Source organism: Danio rerio, chromosome 25 (genome assembly GCF_049306965.1).
Source record: "Danio rerio strain Tuebingen ecotype United States chromosome 25, GRCz12tu, whole genome shotgun sequence".
In the NCBI taxonomy this organism is placed as follows: domain Eukaryota; kingdom Metazoa; phylum Chordata; class Actinopteri; order Cypriniformes; family Danionidae; genus Danio; species Danio rerio.
This window is the reverse complement of record NC_133200.1, coordinates 8,828,742-8,846,437: the sequence shown is the minus strand read 5'-3', so window position 1 is coordinate 8,846,437 and position 17,696 is coordinate 8,828,742. Positions and strand designations below refer to the sequence as shown.

The following is a 17,696-nucleotide window of genomic DNA, read 5'->3' as shown; positions in this document are numbered from 1 at the left end:
AGTGTACCGTTTCTTCTTTGCTCCCAACGGTTGTTTTCCTGGAGGCACTTCAAATGTCGAAGTCTGTTCCGATTTCTGGACATGATTTGTCTTATGGCAGACGTAAGTACGTTAAAACTATGATCCTTTGATTGTATAAATAATTATTTTTATTAATTATGTCAATTATAATTAAGCAGACACCTGGTAAACGACAAGAAAGTGCCTTCAGACGTATTTAACGGGGCTCATTAAGCGTTCATCTTAAACAACTGTGATTTGTTTATTGCCAAAATTGTTGAGAAAAGTAACGAATGCCACGTGACTACATTTTGATATTTTCAACGTGATAAAAATCAACATTGATTGGTATGAATAGAGTGAATATATATTGTTTATTGTAGATATACACTATATTTCTTAAATTGAATTAAAATCTATGCTATAATCTATTGTTTAATTATTATTATTAATATGCAAAGATTAAACGACTTCTTATTTGTAATTAATAGCTATTCAAATATACTTATTGTTTTTTAAATTTAAAAAAAAAAAATATTTTATATTTTCAATCCAATGTCTTTAAAAATAACAACATTATACATATTTGTCAAACTGATCAACGTTTGTTTTAATTCTGAATAATGTTAAATTATATACATAATATTGTAAGTTGACATTGCTTATATTTTAACAATGTAAAACTGAGAACGTGTCACTTATTTAATAAAAAATAGATATGTAAATTATTAAATCTGCTGCTAAGCCACGCCCATGTTGCATAGTTCAACGCTTATTTCCATTCCACCAACTAATATTTCTTAAATCTGGGAAAACCGATGACGTTTACATAATTTTAAGGCATGTCATCAGTTGGCGCCTAAATCTAATGGAAGGAGATCAGCTGTCAAAATGTGTATCGCTACTGTACACGTGGGTGAGTTTATTTACACCTCATTTACTCACATTTATACACGACTGCCCCACTTGAAATTCACGAAAATACGCGAACTTTGAATTGATAAAGTTAGTAATTCGAAACATTTACATATATCTGAACAATAAACTCTTGAATGGGTGTCACAGGGAGCCAACAGTTATGGTCAGCTCGGGCAGGGAAACGCAGAAGATCAAGCCGAGCCGAGGCGTGTAGAAAGCGGACTGCAGGAGGAGCAGATCCGCGCTGTCACCGGAGGAGGCGGACATTCGGCTCTCATTTCTGGTTACATGGCCTATTTTGCTATAAAAATATGTTTTTAAAAGTTTGAACAGCAATATGTAAGATTACGTTGTTTAGAATTAGTAAAATTGTACTTTAAATCTTTGTATGTTTGTTTACCTTTTATTTGTGGTACATCGCCGCTCCCTAGTGGTCGAGTAGTAGTGTGACAACATTCTCCTTAAAAGTCTTAAAACGTCTTAAATGTCAACGTAAATTTTAAGACTTAAAAAGTTTAAAATGTTGTGTTGTAGGTCTTGAATCTTCTTTAACAGGTGTTAATTCTCCTTTCTTAAAACTGGCCATTAACATACAGTTTTAGTCATACAGTGACCAAAAATCCATCTCAATAAAACTTTTTGTTGAAAATTAGCATTTAATTACTTTCCTTGCAGTAACATTTGCTTAGAAGTTCTCCGTTTATGTATTGCTGAGGATACTAACCTGATTTTATATTATTACAGGGTTTCTACAGGGTCTTAAAGTCTTAAAATGTCCTAAATCTCAAAATCCAAATTTTAGGCCTTAAAAAGTCTTAAATTTACTGAAATATTGTGTTTTAAGTCTTAAATCTTTTTTAAACAAGTCTTAATTGTCGTTTGTTCATAAATTGCTACCCAATCTGGCCAAAACCCATACAATAATCAACAATCCATCTCAATAAAACTTTTTATTTAAAAAGGTAATTATTAACTCTGTCATAATGGGTTCATTATTTTCCTTAAAATAACATTTCTTTAAAAGTTCTCCATGTAGATTTATTGTATTACATTTTTAAAACCTTTAAAATATTTGTTCATTTTTTGATTTTAAAGAAAGTTGATGTTGGGAAAAAAAGTGTATGCATACAAGCTTGTTTTTACACAATATTTCAAATATAAAAAAAAAAACATATATATATATATATATATATATATATATATATATATATATATATATATATATATATATATATATATATATATATATATATCATAAAGGTATTATTGTATTAATACTTGTAATAAATTATAATAAAACATTTTTTGATAGGGCAAATAAAAATCCTTTCCATCTGGGCCATTTGAAAAATTCCTTAGGCTTTAATGCTTATAAGTCTAAAATTTTAGTCATAATGGACTTAAAAAATGTCTTTAAAAGTCTTAAATTTAACTCTGTGAAATCTGCAAAAACCCTGTATTAAATTAGTATTATTATTGTAATGTTAGACAGAAGAATTGACAGCTATGTTTTGTTCTATTTTTGGTAAGGGTTATAGGGTTTGTGAATGGATATTTTGGATAGATTTGAAATTTAATAAAAGTAATACATTTTAATAAAATGTACTCCATTTTTAAAAAATTTGGTTAGGGTAAGTGAAAATCTTTTCTAACTGGGACTTTTGAAAACAAATTCTGAACATTTAGCCCTGTATAAGTCTAAATTTTTTTACATAATGATAATGGTCTTAAAAATGTCTTAAAAAGTCTTAAATTTAACTTGGTTAAACCTGCAGAAACCCTGTCAGACACTTTCTCCTTTTTTCATTCTCTCCACAGACTCAATATTACCTCACAATATTAAATGAGAACAGAAAATGAGTAATTTCAAATACTGTAACTATAGAAATAATGATACCAAATGTAATAATAATAATGTAATAAAAAAATTACAATTCATAGTGAATGGTTTGACTTTATCATATCATTTACTTTATAGTTTCTTATCATTTCTCTAATGTTTATAAGACAAAGCTCAAACTTGAATCGCCCAAAACTAATTGTTCTCTTTTCTTCGACATTTATGAATGCAATATTTTCCAAACAAAATAAACAGAAATTCCAGAAATGCCTTAAAGAACTTTCGAAGAATCACTCCAAATCTATTTAGTACAAATACAGTCAACAAAAAGATGACAAATACTTAATTCTCCACAGATTCAGGCGAGCTGCTGGTGTGTGGACAGAACCACAAGGGTCAGCTAGGGCTCGGTCACACCTTAGAGATTATGACATTTCAGACCTGCCCTTTACCTGGGTTTGGAAGAGTTCAGCAGGTGTCCTGTGGGTGGGACTTCACCATTATCCTGACAGGTGAGTGTTTGGGTCATTAAATTCATATGTGGTGTGATCCTGCTCCATAAAACCATTCATTAAGGTATGCTTTGTAAGAGAGAGATCTTTACATGATCCTAATTCTGAACACTGTATTACTCATATTGCCATGAACATAACCAATGCTGGAGTGGTACAGTGGCTCAGTGGTGAGTCACCTCACAGCAAGAAGATTGCTGGTTCAAGTCCCAGCTGGGCCAGATGGCATTTCTGTGGAGTTTGCATGTTCTCACCGTGTTAGCGTGGGATTCCTCCGGGTGCTCTGGTTTCCCCCACAGTCCAAAGACATGCGCTATAGGTGAATGGAATAAGCTAAATTGTCCGTAAAGTATGAGTGTGTGTGTGTGTGTGTGTGTGTGTGTGTGTGTGTGTGTGTGTGTGTGTGTGTGTGTGTGTGTGTGTGTGTGTGTGTGTGTGTGTGTGTGTGTGAATGAGTGTATATGGGTGTTTCCCAGGGCATCCGCTGTGTAAAACGGGTAGTTTATTCTGCTGTGGCGACGTCTGAAATAGAGACTAAGCCAAAAGAAAATTAATGTTTAAAAATGCTGTTGATATGGCATCAAAACGTAAACAAAGAAACAAACAAATTCATGACTGAAGCACAAGGTTTCTGTTTTAGTTTTTGGATGAATTTCTCTTTAAAGCAGACCCATTATGCCCCTTTTTTACAAGATGGACTGTAAAATAAGTCCTTAGATGTCTTTAGAGTGTGTATGTTTAATTTCTGCTCAAAATAGCACACAAATAATGTTTTATAACTCATTGAAACTGGCCCTTTTTAGGCTTGGATCCTAACTGTGATGTTTTTGTGACTGTCGCTTTAAATTCAAATGAGATTGATTTAAAAACACCCATGAATCCGATTCAAAACTATCAAAGGCTATCTCTGTGAAGAAGTGGCTCAGAAGAAGTTAAACAACCTTATTAATCCCAGCAAGGACAACTAACTTAGAGCAGTAGCATCATGATACAACAAACAGAAAAAGAGACAAATCACTTACAAACAATAAAAAAAAAACACAATCCAGCATGCTTTATAATAACTTCAAAAATATACTACAAAAAAAAAAAAGAAATAGGAAAGATCCATACATTAAAAATTTAAAACTTATAAAGCCTTATTGCCTCTGCAACAAAGGTGAAGTTATATCTATTAGAAGAGCATTAAATACTTCTAAACCTTCTATGGAGTAACCTATGATAATCTGTGCAGAATACGATGTTCATGTGTGCATTCTAAAACTCAATACTAATAATGCCTCAATAGCTTCAGCAGGTGCAGCTCATAAACTCTAACGGTGGACGGCTGCTTCTCACTCAGGGCTGTCTATGCTAATGAGCGAGGGATAGTCATTAATGGGCAGAATGTCAAAGGGAGAATGTCAATCAAAGTTTTTATCAAGTATAATTAAAAAAAAAAAAAAAAAAAAAAAAAAAAAAATATATATATATATATATATATATATATATATATATATATATATTTACTATTAGAGGCTGACTAAATGATGCGCGGATGGCGGTTATATCCGCAGGCGCTTCGGATAATCCGCGGGTGGGGTAATAAAAAAATACGTTATGATTAATTGTGGGTCGGTTGCAAGTGGATGTATCGGGACATGGTAGTGGACCAGCGAAAAAGCAAAAGCAGAGTGTGCTTTGCAGAATGGGAAGAGGAGACGCCCAAAATAATGGATGAAGTGCAAGAGTTTCAGTTAGAGGAGTCATCAGAGGAAAGTCTGCTATCGTTCTGGGAGAAACAAGATCGCCTATTTCCACAACTGCAATCTGGCAGCTGGCCACTTTTTGGAGGCGAGGCGGAATTGCCCAAATCCAGGCACAGTAGATGCTATTCTGTTTTTGCACAGTGCGAAGAAAAAGGACAAGTAAATATAACATATTTTTCAGCCGTTTAGGCTGAAGTGGCACCGTTTTTGTTCCTGTATCTGCTAAAGCTGTAATGTCTTGTTTTTACTTTTTGTGTCTATTTGTATGTCTATATGTAGAAAATGTTATCTAAAGACAAACGTTTGTTTTTATGAATAAAAGTTCATTTAAAAACATTTAAGAAAAACGTATTATTTTACTATCAGAGATGCGCAGATTAAAGCTCTCTGAATCTGCTGTTAATATCCACGGTGAACTATCATCATGCCTAAAACAAATAATTAAATTTGTTTTTTCACAAATTTCACAAAAAAAGTGATGATCGGGCGCGGGTCAGGTGTAGATACATTTATCAGAGAAAACTATGTGGTGGCGGGGGCAAGATTAGTATGAAGCTGCAGATTCGGGTGGCATTTCAGCTAATCCATCTCTAATCCACAAACTGTTGCCACACAACTGTGTTTAAACCCCAAATAAAAGTCATTTTTGCCCAATTGGTCCACTTTAAGGTTGTTATTAAGTGTCTTTTTTTTAGAGTTTGATCAGGAGCTCTTACTGTAGTTCTTGTTTAATTCAGCTCTTCTCTCTGATCTGTGTGTCAGGTGATGGTCTGGTCTTGGCTTGCGGCTCTAATGCATTTGGTCAGCTGGGCGTCTCGGCAGAGAAAACACACTCGGCAGAGCCTCTACTCTTGAAGGTGGGAGCCTGCAGAATAGACTGTGTGTGAATCAAGAATGTAATTAAATAAAATCACGTGTTCTGCTTGCAGAGCTTCCATGAGCCAGTTAGTAGTGTGGCTGCAGGACTCAGACATGCTTTAGCAAGCACAGGTATTACATGAAGTATTTGTATATAAAATAAAATAAAAATGTGTATATAATTTATTTTAAGTGCATTACAGTATGTGATTATTTGTAGTCTGTACTCATTTAGTTTTAACAACTCTAATAATAGCTATACGATTAATAATTTAATGGTATAAATTTATTCCACACTTTTTTATCTTGCTTTTTATCTTTACTTTTAAATATCATCATATTTATTATCACATTTATTAAGTATTATGTTAAAATGCTGAATGTGTATACGGGTTTTATATGAACTATTGCATTTTTCTCATTTAATTTATTCCTTTATTTAATAATCATGAAAAAATTTTCTAAAATAATTACTTTAAATATTGAAAATATTTAATTTGAATATATTATTAAATATTCGATGATTAATATTGATTATTCTTGTAATTTGTTTTAAATATTGACAATATATTATCTGAATATTGAAGATATGTTTTATAAATATATTTTAATAGTATAATTGCACATTTAATAATAGAGATTATGTATTTATTTAATGTGTGTGTTTGTGTGTGATATTCAACTTTTATCTGTGTTATTTCCTTTTATGTAGACACAAATAATTTGTTCAAATATGTGTGTGTGTCTGTCTAAAGCCTCAGGTTGTGTTTATCAGTGGGGAACGGGTCTGTCTAGTCACGCTAAGAGAATGTTGAATCCCCAGCCTGTTCCTTCACATCTTTCCTCGAAGGAGCCCTGCCTCGTCCCAGGTAACACTAAATCAACCTTAACCTCTAATATTGAAACACTCATAGAAAAAATGGCTTGTTACTGTTAGTTATTACAAGACATAAAATATGTAATATTGTAATCAATGTCAGTAAAGTTACTGTATATGATTCTTCTGCCAATAAAGAGCTAAACAACATCTCAAAACACACAACATCTTATAACGATTAGCAATGCTATCAGTTCACCTCATTAGGTCAATAGGGTTAAAAAACTGTTCCTTCTTATATTAAGTGATACTAACTACTATGTATAACATCAAAATATAGATACAGTGTTCTTACAGTGTTGTGGTGTTCTTGAGGTGGGATACGGGTATGGTCTGGGACAGGTTTGGTGGTATGGGTAGGTTTAAGGGTGGGTTAAGGTGTGAGGGAAGGTCAATAGTGTAATTACAAAAAATAATTGCAGATCTACTTACATGCAGGTATTTAATCAAGCAATACACAATAAGTACATTGTACCAAATTATTAATTTTACTGTAAGCACATTTTAGTTAAGGCCACATAAAATGAAGTGGGATCAAAAAAACAATACTAAACTAATATAAAAAAATATAGTAAACTGATACTTATCAATTTCAATTTATTTAAAAGGATAACCCCATGAGATGCAACATCTAATTTTCAGTGGGTGCCATTGGATTGATTACATTAGGAATTTCAAATATTATCACATTTATAGATGCAGATGACGCGTTATTTTATTTCGTATACTAATTTGGATACATTTCTAGCACAATCTCTCATTGTAATGTGAGGGACGCTGACAACAAAGTTAAGTGTCCACGTGCAGTTTATTTTAAGGATGGTCAGGTAGGCAACGGTCAACACTGTCAAAGAACAGGCGAATCGTCAGTACCGGCAGCAATGAATCAAAACGATAACACAAGGCAAGAGGTCAAAACACGACTTGGCCAGACAATGGAAACTGTGTCGTAATGTCACAAAACAGTTAACTAGACTCGTTAACTAGCTTTTGAAGTCCAAGTAATCAGTTCATAACGATCCCTCGGCTGTGTGTGTATAATCAAGGTGAAACAGGAACAGGTGTGAGTGTGTGGTGCATGAAAGGATTTGTAGTTTTTTTGGTGGCAGAATTGTAGTTCTCCAGAGATCTGTATGGACTAGATCGCTGGCAATTGTGACACTCGGGTTCAAAATTCATTTTTTGAAAACATTCTCATCACTCTTTATGGCTATTCATATATAAATACTGAGAATGGCCGGAAAAAAACACAGAATGTAAAATTTATTCTATAAAAAGCTTTTATAATACAGATGAAAAAAGGTGCAATTTGGTGTTAGATAAGAGCTGCTTAAGTGAAGATTTATGAAAAAACAAACAAATCTTAAGCAAAACAAATGTGTTGTAATTTAAATGCACACACACACACACACATTAATAAAATGTGACACTTAAAAGTGCATTTATTAATGGTGTAACGATACGCGTATTTGTGTTGAACCGTTTGGTACGAGACTTTCGGTTCGGTACGCATTACAAACCGAACAATTCAGACTGATATCTAAAAAGATAAAAGAGTAAAAGTGTACAAAATATAATCTTTTCAGTGCAACACCGCTCAACAGGGCATCCCAAATGACGTGACAGGCAACATGCTGCCTTCCTCACCCACCTCCAAACACTACTCCAGTCAGGCAAACGCTGCACTTGCTTGCAAAATGGCTATAACGTTAATGTAATCCTCCTATAACCAACAGCAGGTCTGATTTTTGGGAACACTTTGGTTTCGGTACATTTGTAGCTGTCGATATGAGACAGGGCTTGAAATTGCTACCGTTTAGCTCGCATATGTGGCCGAAATTTTATCTATGCGACGTCAAAATATATTGGAGTGCATAAAATTGATGTCGTGCGACCAGTTTTCTTAGCAAAATGTTCACCATGTGCGTGGAATTACGAGGCATTCACACATTAAGCATCTTTTCACCTAAAAACGCCAAACGCAGCGCCCAGGAATGGTTTAAAACAGTTGACATGATAACTTGCAGTAAACAAAGCTTGCAATGCTTGCCCTGCCTTCAGCCTTCATGACAGGGCACTACAGCCACGAAAACGTAAAGGTCTGGATACGAGAGAATGAAAACAAACAACACTGGCAGATTTAGTTTTGGAAACCACCTAAAGTTACAAATAATGGCACATCTGATTACTAATCATGAAATGAATGTCAATCCAACATTTACACTTTTCGAAGAGTGGATAAAAGACTTCCAGTGGTTAAAGTCTGCTATGAAACCCGTAGGTCCGTAAAGCCGGTGGGACAGAGTTTTCAAGTAACAGTGTTTGCCATTGAATCTACACATTTTAAGCACGAGATGTTCTAACGTTTTTTAATCCTTCATTTAATCGTCACGATGCTGTTAATCGTGCAACTGACACCGCGTTCACCATCGCTAAAGAACTGCATTCACTGAGATGAAACTAATATTGCAGCTCATGAAAAAAACGTTACTGCTATTAAGATGACGTATGCAAATAATAAGTTATAAGTCATCTGTGCAATATCAGACAGCACCCGTGAAAACAGCACAGTTATTATTGTTAACTAATAAAGTAAATTAAAAATCCGTAAATTAAAATCAGAGAAATTTTCTGGCTTTTTTATTTTTTTGCTGTATCGAAAACATACCGAAGGGTGACACCACTGTGTCGTATCGAACCGAACCGTGATTTTTGTGAAGCGTTACACCCCTTTCATTTATTATGTTTTCTTTTTACACTACACAAAAATACTTTATGAAAATTATTTAAATTCTTATTTATTTAAAATGTTTTTCTGGCTTTCTCATCTTCAGGCTTTGCTCATGTGACCACACAGAAGGTCATTGCAGGCTCCGCCCACTGTGCTTGCTTGACAGGTGAGAGATAATCTCAAACAAACTCTTTAATGACTGTCTTTAATCCGATTGGTCAGTTTCATAGAAGTGTTTTCCACAGTGAACGGTGATGTGTTCCTCTGGGGCAGCAATAAACATGGTCAGCTGATCAGCGGGAGCCTCTTCCTGCCTCTTCCTGTGGCTTTGGATCGGTCAATGCTGCAGGACGAAAGGGTGAGCGATGTTCACAGCGGCTGGACGCACCTCATCGCACAGACTGGTCAGTTATGCTAAAGTCCCTTTAAGGCAAGTCAATTCACTCGGTGGTCAACTTTGAAAGGCCTCTCCGGCAGCATGCTCGGTGTTTTGTTTAAATGGGGAAACATCAAATCCTTCAAATTTGCTTGCCAAGCTTATGATTAAATTTCATATTAGGAATCACCAATAAAATTAAGCAACAATTGGTCTGGTCCGAGGCACTTCCCCGGAGAATCATCAGTCTATGGTGATCAATAATTGACCGTTACACTTTTCCCCATTCAAAACTATACGAGTGACATGTCATGTGTGTTCTACAGTCTTTTGTCATGCTTCACACAAACCTTTGTTTATGCATTGTTCCCTGATGAGATGATGATGAAAAAATATATTGTGCATTTACAGAGAGTGGGCGGGTCTTTACGTGGGGCAGATCCAATTACGGACAGCTAGGCCAGACTGATCACAGCATGGAAAAACAGTCAAGTGATGAGCACCTTGTGAGATCCCCTGTTGAGGTTAAAGCTTTATTTGGAGCCACACAGGTATGATGTCACAGATACTGTGGAAAAATCGTTTATTTTTTTCTGTTTTAATTATTCTATTTAATAAGACGATACATAGTAGAATAAGAAACAACAGACTGTCTTAGTTTATATCCACTCATACTTTACTATTAGACTATACGTCTTGATGCATGCAATGCAGAATGAAATGACAGTTTATCGCAATGTACACTCAATCATAATGTTCTACTCAAAAAATCCCCTCGGAAAAAGAAAACAATCCTCTAATGAAAAAAAAATGAATACATTAATTAATACTATTGAGAAATGTTACATATAAGGAAGTAAATAAGATTTAAAATAAACTAAGTGTTTAAATAGATGAAAAGTCACTCTGAGGAATTACTGTTATATTAAATTATATACAGTTGAAGTCAGAATTATTAGCCCCCCTTGGAATTTTTTTTTCTTTTTTTAAAATATTTTCCAAATGATGTTTAACAGAGCAAGGAAATTTCCACAGGATGTCTAATAATATTTTTTCTTCTGGAGAAAGTCTTAGTGTATTATTTCGGCTAGAACAAAAGCAGTTTTAAATTTTTTAAAAACAATTTTAAGTCAAATATTATTAGCCCCTTTAAGCTATATTTTTTTCAGATTGTCTACAGAACTTATAATCGTTATACAATGACTTTTCTAGTTACCCTAACCTGCATAGGTAACGTAATAAGCTTAGTTAAGCCTTTAAATGTCACTTTAAGCTGTAAGAAGTGTCCTAAAAAAATATATAGTAGAATATTATTTACTGTCATCGTGGCAAAAATAAAATAAATCAATTATAAGAGATGAGTTATTAAAACTATTATGTTTAGAAATGTGTTGGAAAATCTGCTCTCGGTTAAACAGAAATTGGGTAAAAAAAATAATAAGCTCAATCGTAATTGTGGTAAAATCACTGTAATGCACAGCCTTTTGTGGTTTATTGTAAAATGGCAGCAAATATGAAATGTAAAAAATAATGAAATGTTCAATAAATGTGTTAGTTTTAAATAAACTCAGATGCCTATTTCCATACATTGTTATGTTAAAAGAAATCTTATTTTTGTCTTTTTATTTTTCTTTTTTTTCATTAATTCAGTCATTTCCCTTTAAACCTGTTTTAACACATTTTAATCTGTTTTTAATCATTTTTATTATTTTGTTTATTTCTAATACTTGTATTTTATGCTTCTTTTTTTCTTTTTTTATGTGAAGCACTTTAAATTACTATTGTGTAATGGTAATTATTTAAATGACCAAATGTGCCATATAAATAAAACTTGACTTACCAAAATAAGTAAAATATAAAAAATAAAATAAAAAAAGAAAGAGAAAGAGAGAAATAAAAAAATATTTAATAAAATTATGAGGTAAAAATTTTAAAAACGGACACAACATTAAGTTATAAAATGAATAGTTAGTCTTTAGTTTTTTAATATTGATTAATTCCTAATTCTAACATTAACTAATTTGTATGACTTTTTATATCATCATTTAGCTTTCTAGAACTAATAATAATAATAATTTTATTATTATTATGATTATATATATATATATATATATATATATATATATATATATATATATATATATATATATATATATATATATATATATATATAGTTTTTTTTTTTTTTTAACTTAAGCATTTTTTATTCATTATGTGTTAGAAATTGGCTTCCATAAATAAACAAGTCTTCATCAGCTGTAGGCTGCAGAATTGTATGACCCTATACCTCATTGTTTACAATTACAGTGGCTTTGAACACAACTCAGAATCAAAGCAATCCATAAAAACACTACATAGGCAGATGAATGCAGTGTGTATGGTCTTCCAGCAGGGGGCGAACATACTCTGTGCCTTCCCACAATCTCTTTCCACATCCTGCCCAGAGACACAGGCTTGATTTAAATTGAAGGTCATGGCTTACCTTAGAAAAAGCAGCATCCGTCTGCATGTGTGTTGAAGACAAAGACTCGACAGCACACTGTTTCAAACTCCATTTGAGAATTAGATGTTTGCTGCGTCAGTGGAGCTTGAAATCAAAGAACAGCCTTCAGACATTGTGAGCGAGTGAAAAGAGACGTTTGGCATTTATGTCTTTTTAACATCCTGTTTTCAAGTTCAGAGAGGGACACGTCATGCAAACATTGTCAACTGTATTTCTGGATTTCTTTTCGTGACTTGGTTTTTGCTTTTTCATGCACTTGGCAATTTTTGGATTTTTTTAAAGGGTTTTTTAGTCTAATATAAAGAAAAGATGCAAAATACACTTTTAAATGGTTATTCTGTTGTGCTTTATTAGTTTAGTCTAGATTTTGATTAAAGTACAGTTTTTTTAAGGGTGTTTTCTCTAAATGTTGCATTTTGTGCATGTTTTTTCATGCACTTGGCAGTTTTTATAGTTTTTGAAAGGCTTTTTTAGTCTAATATAAAGAAAACATGCAAAATACATATTTAAATGTTTACTTTGTTGTGCTTTAATTAATATCTACAGACTAAATTAATAAAGTACATGTTTTTAAGGGCATTTTCTCTAAATTTAGCATTTTGTGCATGTTTTTTCATGCACTTGGCAATTTTAAGAGTTTTTGAGAGGCGTTTTTTTAGTCTAATATAAAGAAAACATGCAAAATACTCTTTTTAAATGTTTATTTTGTTATGCATTATTAATTTATTAATTTAGTCTGTGGATATTAATTAAAGTACATGTTTTTTAGCATTTTGTGCATGTTTTTTCATGCACTTGGCAATTTTTAGACTTGTTTGAGAGGCTTTTTTAGTCTAATATAAAGAAAACATGCCAAATACACTTTTAAATGTTTATTAATTTAGTCTAGATTTTGATTAAAGTACAGTTTTATTAAGGGCGTTTTCTCTAAATGTAGCATTTTGTGTATGTTTTTTCATGCACTTGGCAATTTTTTGAGTTTTTAAAAAGGCTTTTTGTAGTCTAATATAAAGAAAACTTGCAAAATACACTTTTAAATGTTTATTTTGTTGTGCTTTATTAATTTAGTTTGTAGATATTAATTAAACTGCATGTTTTTTGTAGCATTTTGTCCAAGTTTTTTCATGCACTTGACAATTTTTAGACTTTTTTGAGTTTTTTTTTTTTGTGTAATATAAAGAAAACATGCAGAATTCATATTCAAATGTTTATTTTGTTGTGCTTTATTAATTTAGTCTGTAGATTTTAATGAAAATACATGTTTTTAAGAGCATTTTTCCTAAATCTAGCATTTTGTGCATGTTTTTTTCATGCACTTGGCAAATTTCTTTTAAGACAAGTTTTTTAGTATAATATAAAGAAAACATGCAAAACAACAAAAAAAGACACTGTGCCCCGGCGCATGGTCGTTGTGTTTATTCTCTTAACGAGTTATGGGTGGGTTTTGAGCAGAACGTGCATTAAACCAATCAGAGTCTCATCTCCCATTCCCTTTAAAAGTCAAATGTGTCACGCTATGGCACATTTGTTATTTACATGGCGGACTTTGTAAGTGAAAAAACGGTACGCTTCACTAACGAGAAAACAGTTAAACAGACCGTCTGCAGCGCGAGAATAATGAGCCTCCTTCATTCAGCCTTTTTACTTTTACTCTTTACTCCTTTACTTTTGTAAATATGGAAACGGTGTTACACTCCACTGAAGACACCCATTAGCCTACATATTTAATTTTGTTTGTTAAGCGCAAAGATTTGTTTTAAAACTATTTCTATACTCATTTCTAGCTTCCAGCAAACGAATAAATGAACAATAATAACAAAGTGTGGTCAAAATACTGAGTTATATCCAAACACATGTCCTATGCCCCATATGCCTCAAAACCCAACAGGTTGACAAATTTAAGTTTGTTTTTATTAAAATAACTTAAATATGCATATAACAAATAATACCGCTAATATTAATAACCATATACAAAAGCAAGTTGTTGTGAATAAACTGAAACTCTGGTTGCTCCGGTTTCCCCCACAAGTCCAAAGACACGCACTGTAGGTGAATTGGGTAAGCTAAATTGTCTGTAGTGTATGTTTGTGAATGGGAGCGTATAGGTGTTTCCCAGTGATGGGTTGCAGCTGGAAGGGCATCCGCTGCGTAAAACGTGCTGGATAAGTTTGTGGTTCATTACGCTGTGGTGATCCCTGATTAATAAAGGGACTAAGCTGAAAAGAAAATGAATGAATGAATATTCTCTTTGACTTTCTTTATTCTAACACAAAAGGAGATATTCTGCAGAGTTTTAGAAAGCAGCAGCCATCGACTTCCATATTTTTAGTTCCTACTATGGTTGTCAGTAGCTTTTTTTCCAACATTCTTCAAAATATCTTCTTTTGTGTTCAACAGAAGAAACAAATTGCTAAAAATTTACAACCACTTGAGCGTAAGTAAATGCTGAGAATTTTTTTGTCAGTGTCCCTTTAATATTTTTACCCAGTTCACCCACAGTGTCTTTCCTTAATCTTCAAAAGTTGCTTATTCTACAATGTCCTGGCAGCGGCGAGCTGTACTGTATGTTGATGAGAGGACGTGGATGGGACGGTGTCCTCTGGAACTCCTCAAGAGGGAGGGAGTGGGTATAGAGAGAGGGTCACGATCAGCCTGCAGTGCCTGACAGTATGTCCAGTTTTACAACTGAATTGTGGTTGACGGCAATACGTCGCCTGATGTCAGTCCAAACAGTGCCTTTTACTCTTCTGCAGAGAACTAAAGGAGATTTTGTGAGATTTCTGCTGTGTATCTCATAATTTTGTCGTTGTTATAGACTTTGCTTATTTATTTTGATCATTTAAAGGGTCACAAAACCCTAAAACACATAGTTTGAGGTGTTGACAGACATATACAGTTGAAGTCAGAATTATTAGCCCCCCTTTTAATTTTTTTTTCTTTTTTAAATGTTTCCCAAATGATGTTTAACAGAGCAAGGAAATGTTCACAGTATGTCTGATAATATTTTTTCTTCTGGAGAAAGTCTTATTTGTTTTATTTTGGCTAGAATAAAAGCAGTTTTTAATTTTTTTAAAGCCATTTTAAGGCCAAAATTATTAGCCCCTTTAAGCTATATATTTTTTTTCGATTGTCTACAGAACAAACCATCATTATACAATAACTTGCCTAATTACTCAAACCTGCCTAATTAACCCTGTTAAGCCTTTAAATGTCACTTTAAGCTGTATAGAAGTGTCTTGAAAAATATCTAGTCAAATATTATTTGCTGTCATCATGGCAAAGATAAAACTAATCAGTTATTAGAAATAAGTTATTAAAAATATTATGTGTAAGAAATGTGTTAAAAAAATCTTCTCTCCGTTAAACAGAAATTGGGGAATAAAAACCAGGGGGGCTAATAATTCTGACTTCAACTGTATATGTGTCATGTTGCTAAAAACACTATTAGGACACATTTTACTACCAACTGAAAATTAATTTTTTTAATGTTTTTAGAGCAGTGTTTCTCAACCACGTTCCTAGCATGCCACCAGCTCTGCAAATTAACCACGTCCATCTCATTAGCAGAGACTGTAAGACTTGTAATAGGCATGAAAGACGAAGGAAACATCCTAAACATGCAGTGTTGGTGGTCCTCCTGGAACGTGGTTGAGAAACACAGCAAATTCTTCCGGTTTAAAAAGAAATTTTGGTGCCACGTCACTACGATGAGGTCATTCTGTAAATTCCAGTGTGGTGATTGGTCGGCAGTGCCGTGTAGCACACAGTCACAGTGATTGAGAACCGCTGATTTAAAGATGCTTATAGGGGCTTTTCTGCACCTAACACCTGGTGTATTTTAGAACCAGCTCAGCTTCCAAGCGACCCATACCATTTCCAAAATGTAATGTATTCACACTGCTGATCACCGATTGGGTTGAGAGAATGTCTTGAGATGAGTTCATTCACACATGCAGCTTCAGCCGACAGCCTGTTTCACACCTGCACTGTGAGTGCTGGATCTCCCACAGTGCACTGCGGTAGCGGAGGTTTCATCACAGCAGCTCAACATGAACAGCAACACTTCATTATCACAGGCTGAACACAACTGTATCCACACACTCACACACCACTCACTCTTCATTTAATGTCACATATACACTGTGCTTATATATTATATTGGATTAATTACACAGTCTAAATTATATGTAATATATAATTCTAGGTTTGTATGAAAAGTAGAATATATATATATAAAAAAAAAATATTTATATATATATATATGTATGTATATATGTATGTATATATATAAATTTAGATCTACAGTATAGATGGCTACAAGTCATCAAATATAATATTTAAAATATATATATAAATATTAAAAAGTATTATCTATTGTAGACAGGTCGGGACTGCAAGCAGGCCAATCAAACATAGTTCATATTTACATTAATTCTAATTGTCTTTATATTTGATAATAATAATTATTAAAGTGTAATAATACTATCTAGATCATATAAAATTAATTTTATATTATATTATTTATACTTATAATTAAATGATTTCAGTCATTTATATATCATTAATTATACCTTTATTAAAGCAAACATAATTAACATTAATAATTATAAAAAACGTAATTGTATATTATTTATAGCTTTTTATTTGATGATTTTACTTGTTACATATAAAATATTCAATAATTAAATCAATATTAGAATATTTAAATGAATAAATAACAAAATCATTTGTCAACAAAATCACATTCATGTTACATGCAATTGAATATTTTTGTATATTTAAATATTTTATATTAATTATCCACGATTATCAGTAATTACGTATAGTCAAGTCTGAGGGTATGAATAATTTCAGGCTTGACCTGTATATATATATTACTAAAAGCAGTATCAAATATATTTAAAACAAACTTACTAATTTTAACACAAACTTACTTCATTCATCTAGATTGCTTTTATAATTAATCATATTTAATTATATGCTATTTTAAAGCATGTGTGTCCGAGTGACTGCAGAATGACTGCTGCAGACGTTCTGCTGATGGTCAGAAGCTTGTTCTGAACCTTGCTGAGCAGGACTGCTGTTTGTTGTGGATGTTGCGGTTTGTCTGACAGCAGTCTTGAGTGTTTGGACTGTCCTGTCCTCCTGTCCTCTGTCCTGCTGCTGGTATTGTTGTGTCAGCTGTGGAAGCGTGTGTGTGTGTGTGTGTGTGTGTGTGTGTGTGTGTGTGTGTGTGTGTGTGTGTGTGTGTGTGTGTGTGTGTGTGTGTGTGTGTGTGTGTGTGTGTGCGCGTGCTCTGTTGGTTATGAACAGACAAACAGTGGCCATCAGGA

General features: G+C 33.1%; 1 protein-coding gene and 1 long non-coding RNA gene across 6 annotated transcripts in view; one reads left to right on the top strand and one right to left on the bottom strand.

The window, feature by feature from the left end:
* Positions 1–1,075, bottom strand: part of LOC141380887 (uncharacterized) — a 37,061-nt gene extending 35,986 nt beyond the window's left edge. For all 5 annotated transcript variants that reach the window (XR_012400242.1, XR_012400243.1, XR_012400244.1 and 2 more), the window contains exon 1: positions 8–1,075. This is a non-coding gene — a long non-coding RNA (uncharacterized lncRNA). The remainder of the gene's footprint in view (positions 1–7) is intronic.
* The window catches only part of sergef (secretion regulating guanine nucleotide exchange factor), a 55,563-nt gene continuing 38,714 nt past the window's right edge, over positions 848–17,696 (top strand). Inside the window, exons 1-9 of the mRNA XM_688940.9 lie at positions 848–916; positions 1,066–1,201; positions 3,115–3,270; positions 5,781–5,875; positions 5,948–6,008; positions 6,632–6,745; positions 9,588–9,650; positions 9,730–9,888; positions 10,272–10,411. Of these exons, the coding sequence (XP_694032.5) occupies positions 869–916; positions 1,066–1,201; positions 3,115–3,270; positions 5,781–5,875; positions 5,948–6,008; positions 6,632–6,745; positions 9,588–9,650; positions 9,730–9,888; positions 10,272–10,411 (972 nt within the window). The 5' untranslated portion in view covers positions 848–868. The remainder of the gene's footprint in view (positions 917–1,065; positions 1,202–3,114; positions 3,271–5,780; positions 5,876–5,947; positions 6,009–6,631; positions 6,746–9,587; positions 9,651–9,729; positions 9,889–10,271; positions 10,412–17,696) is intronic.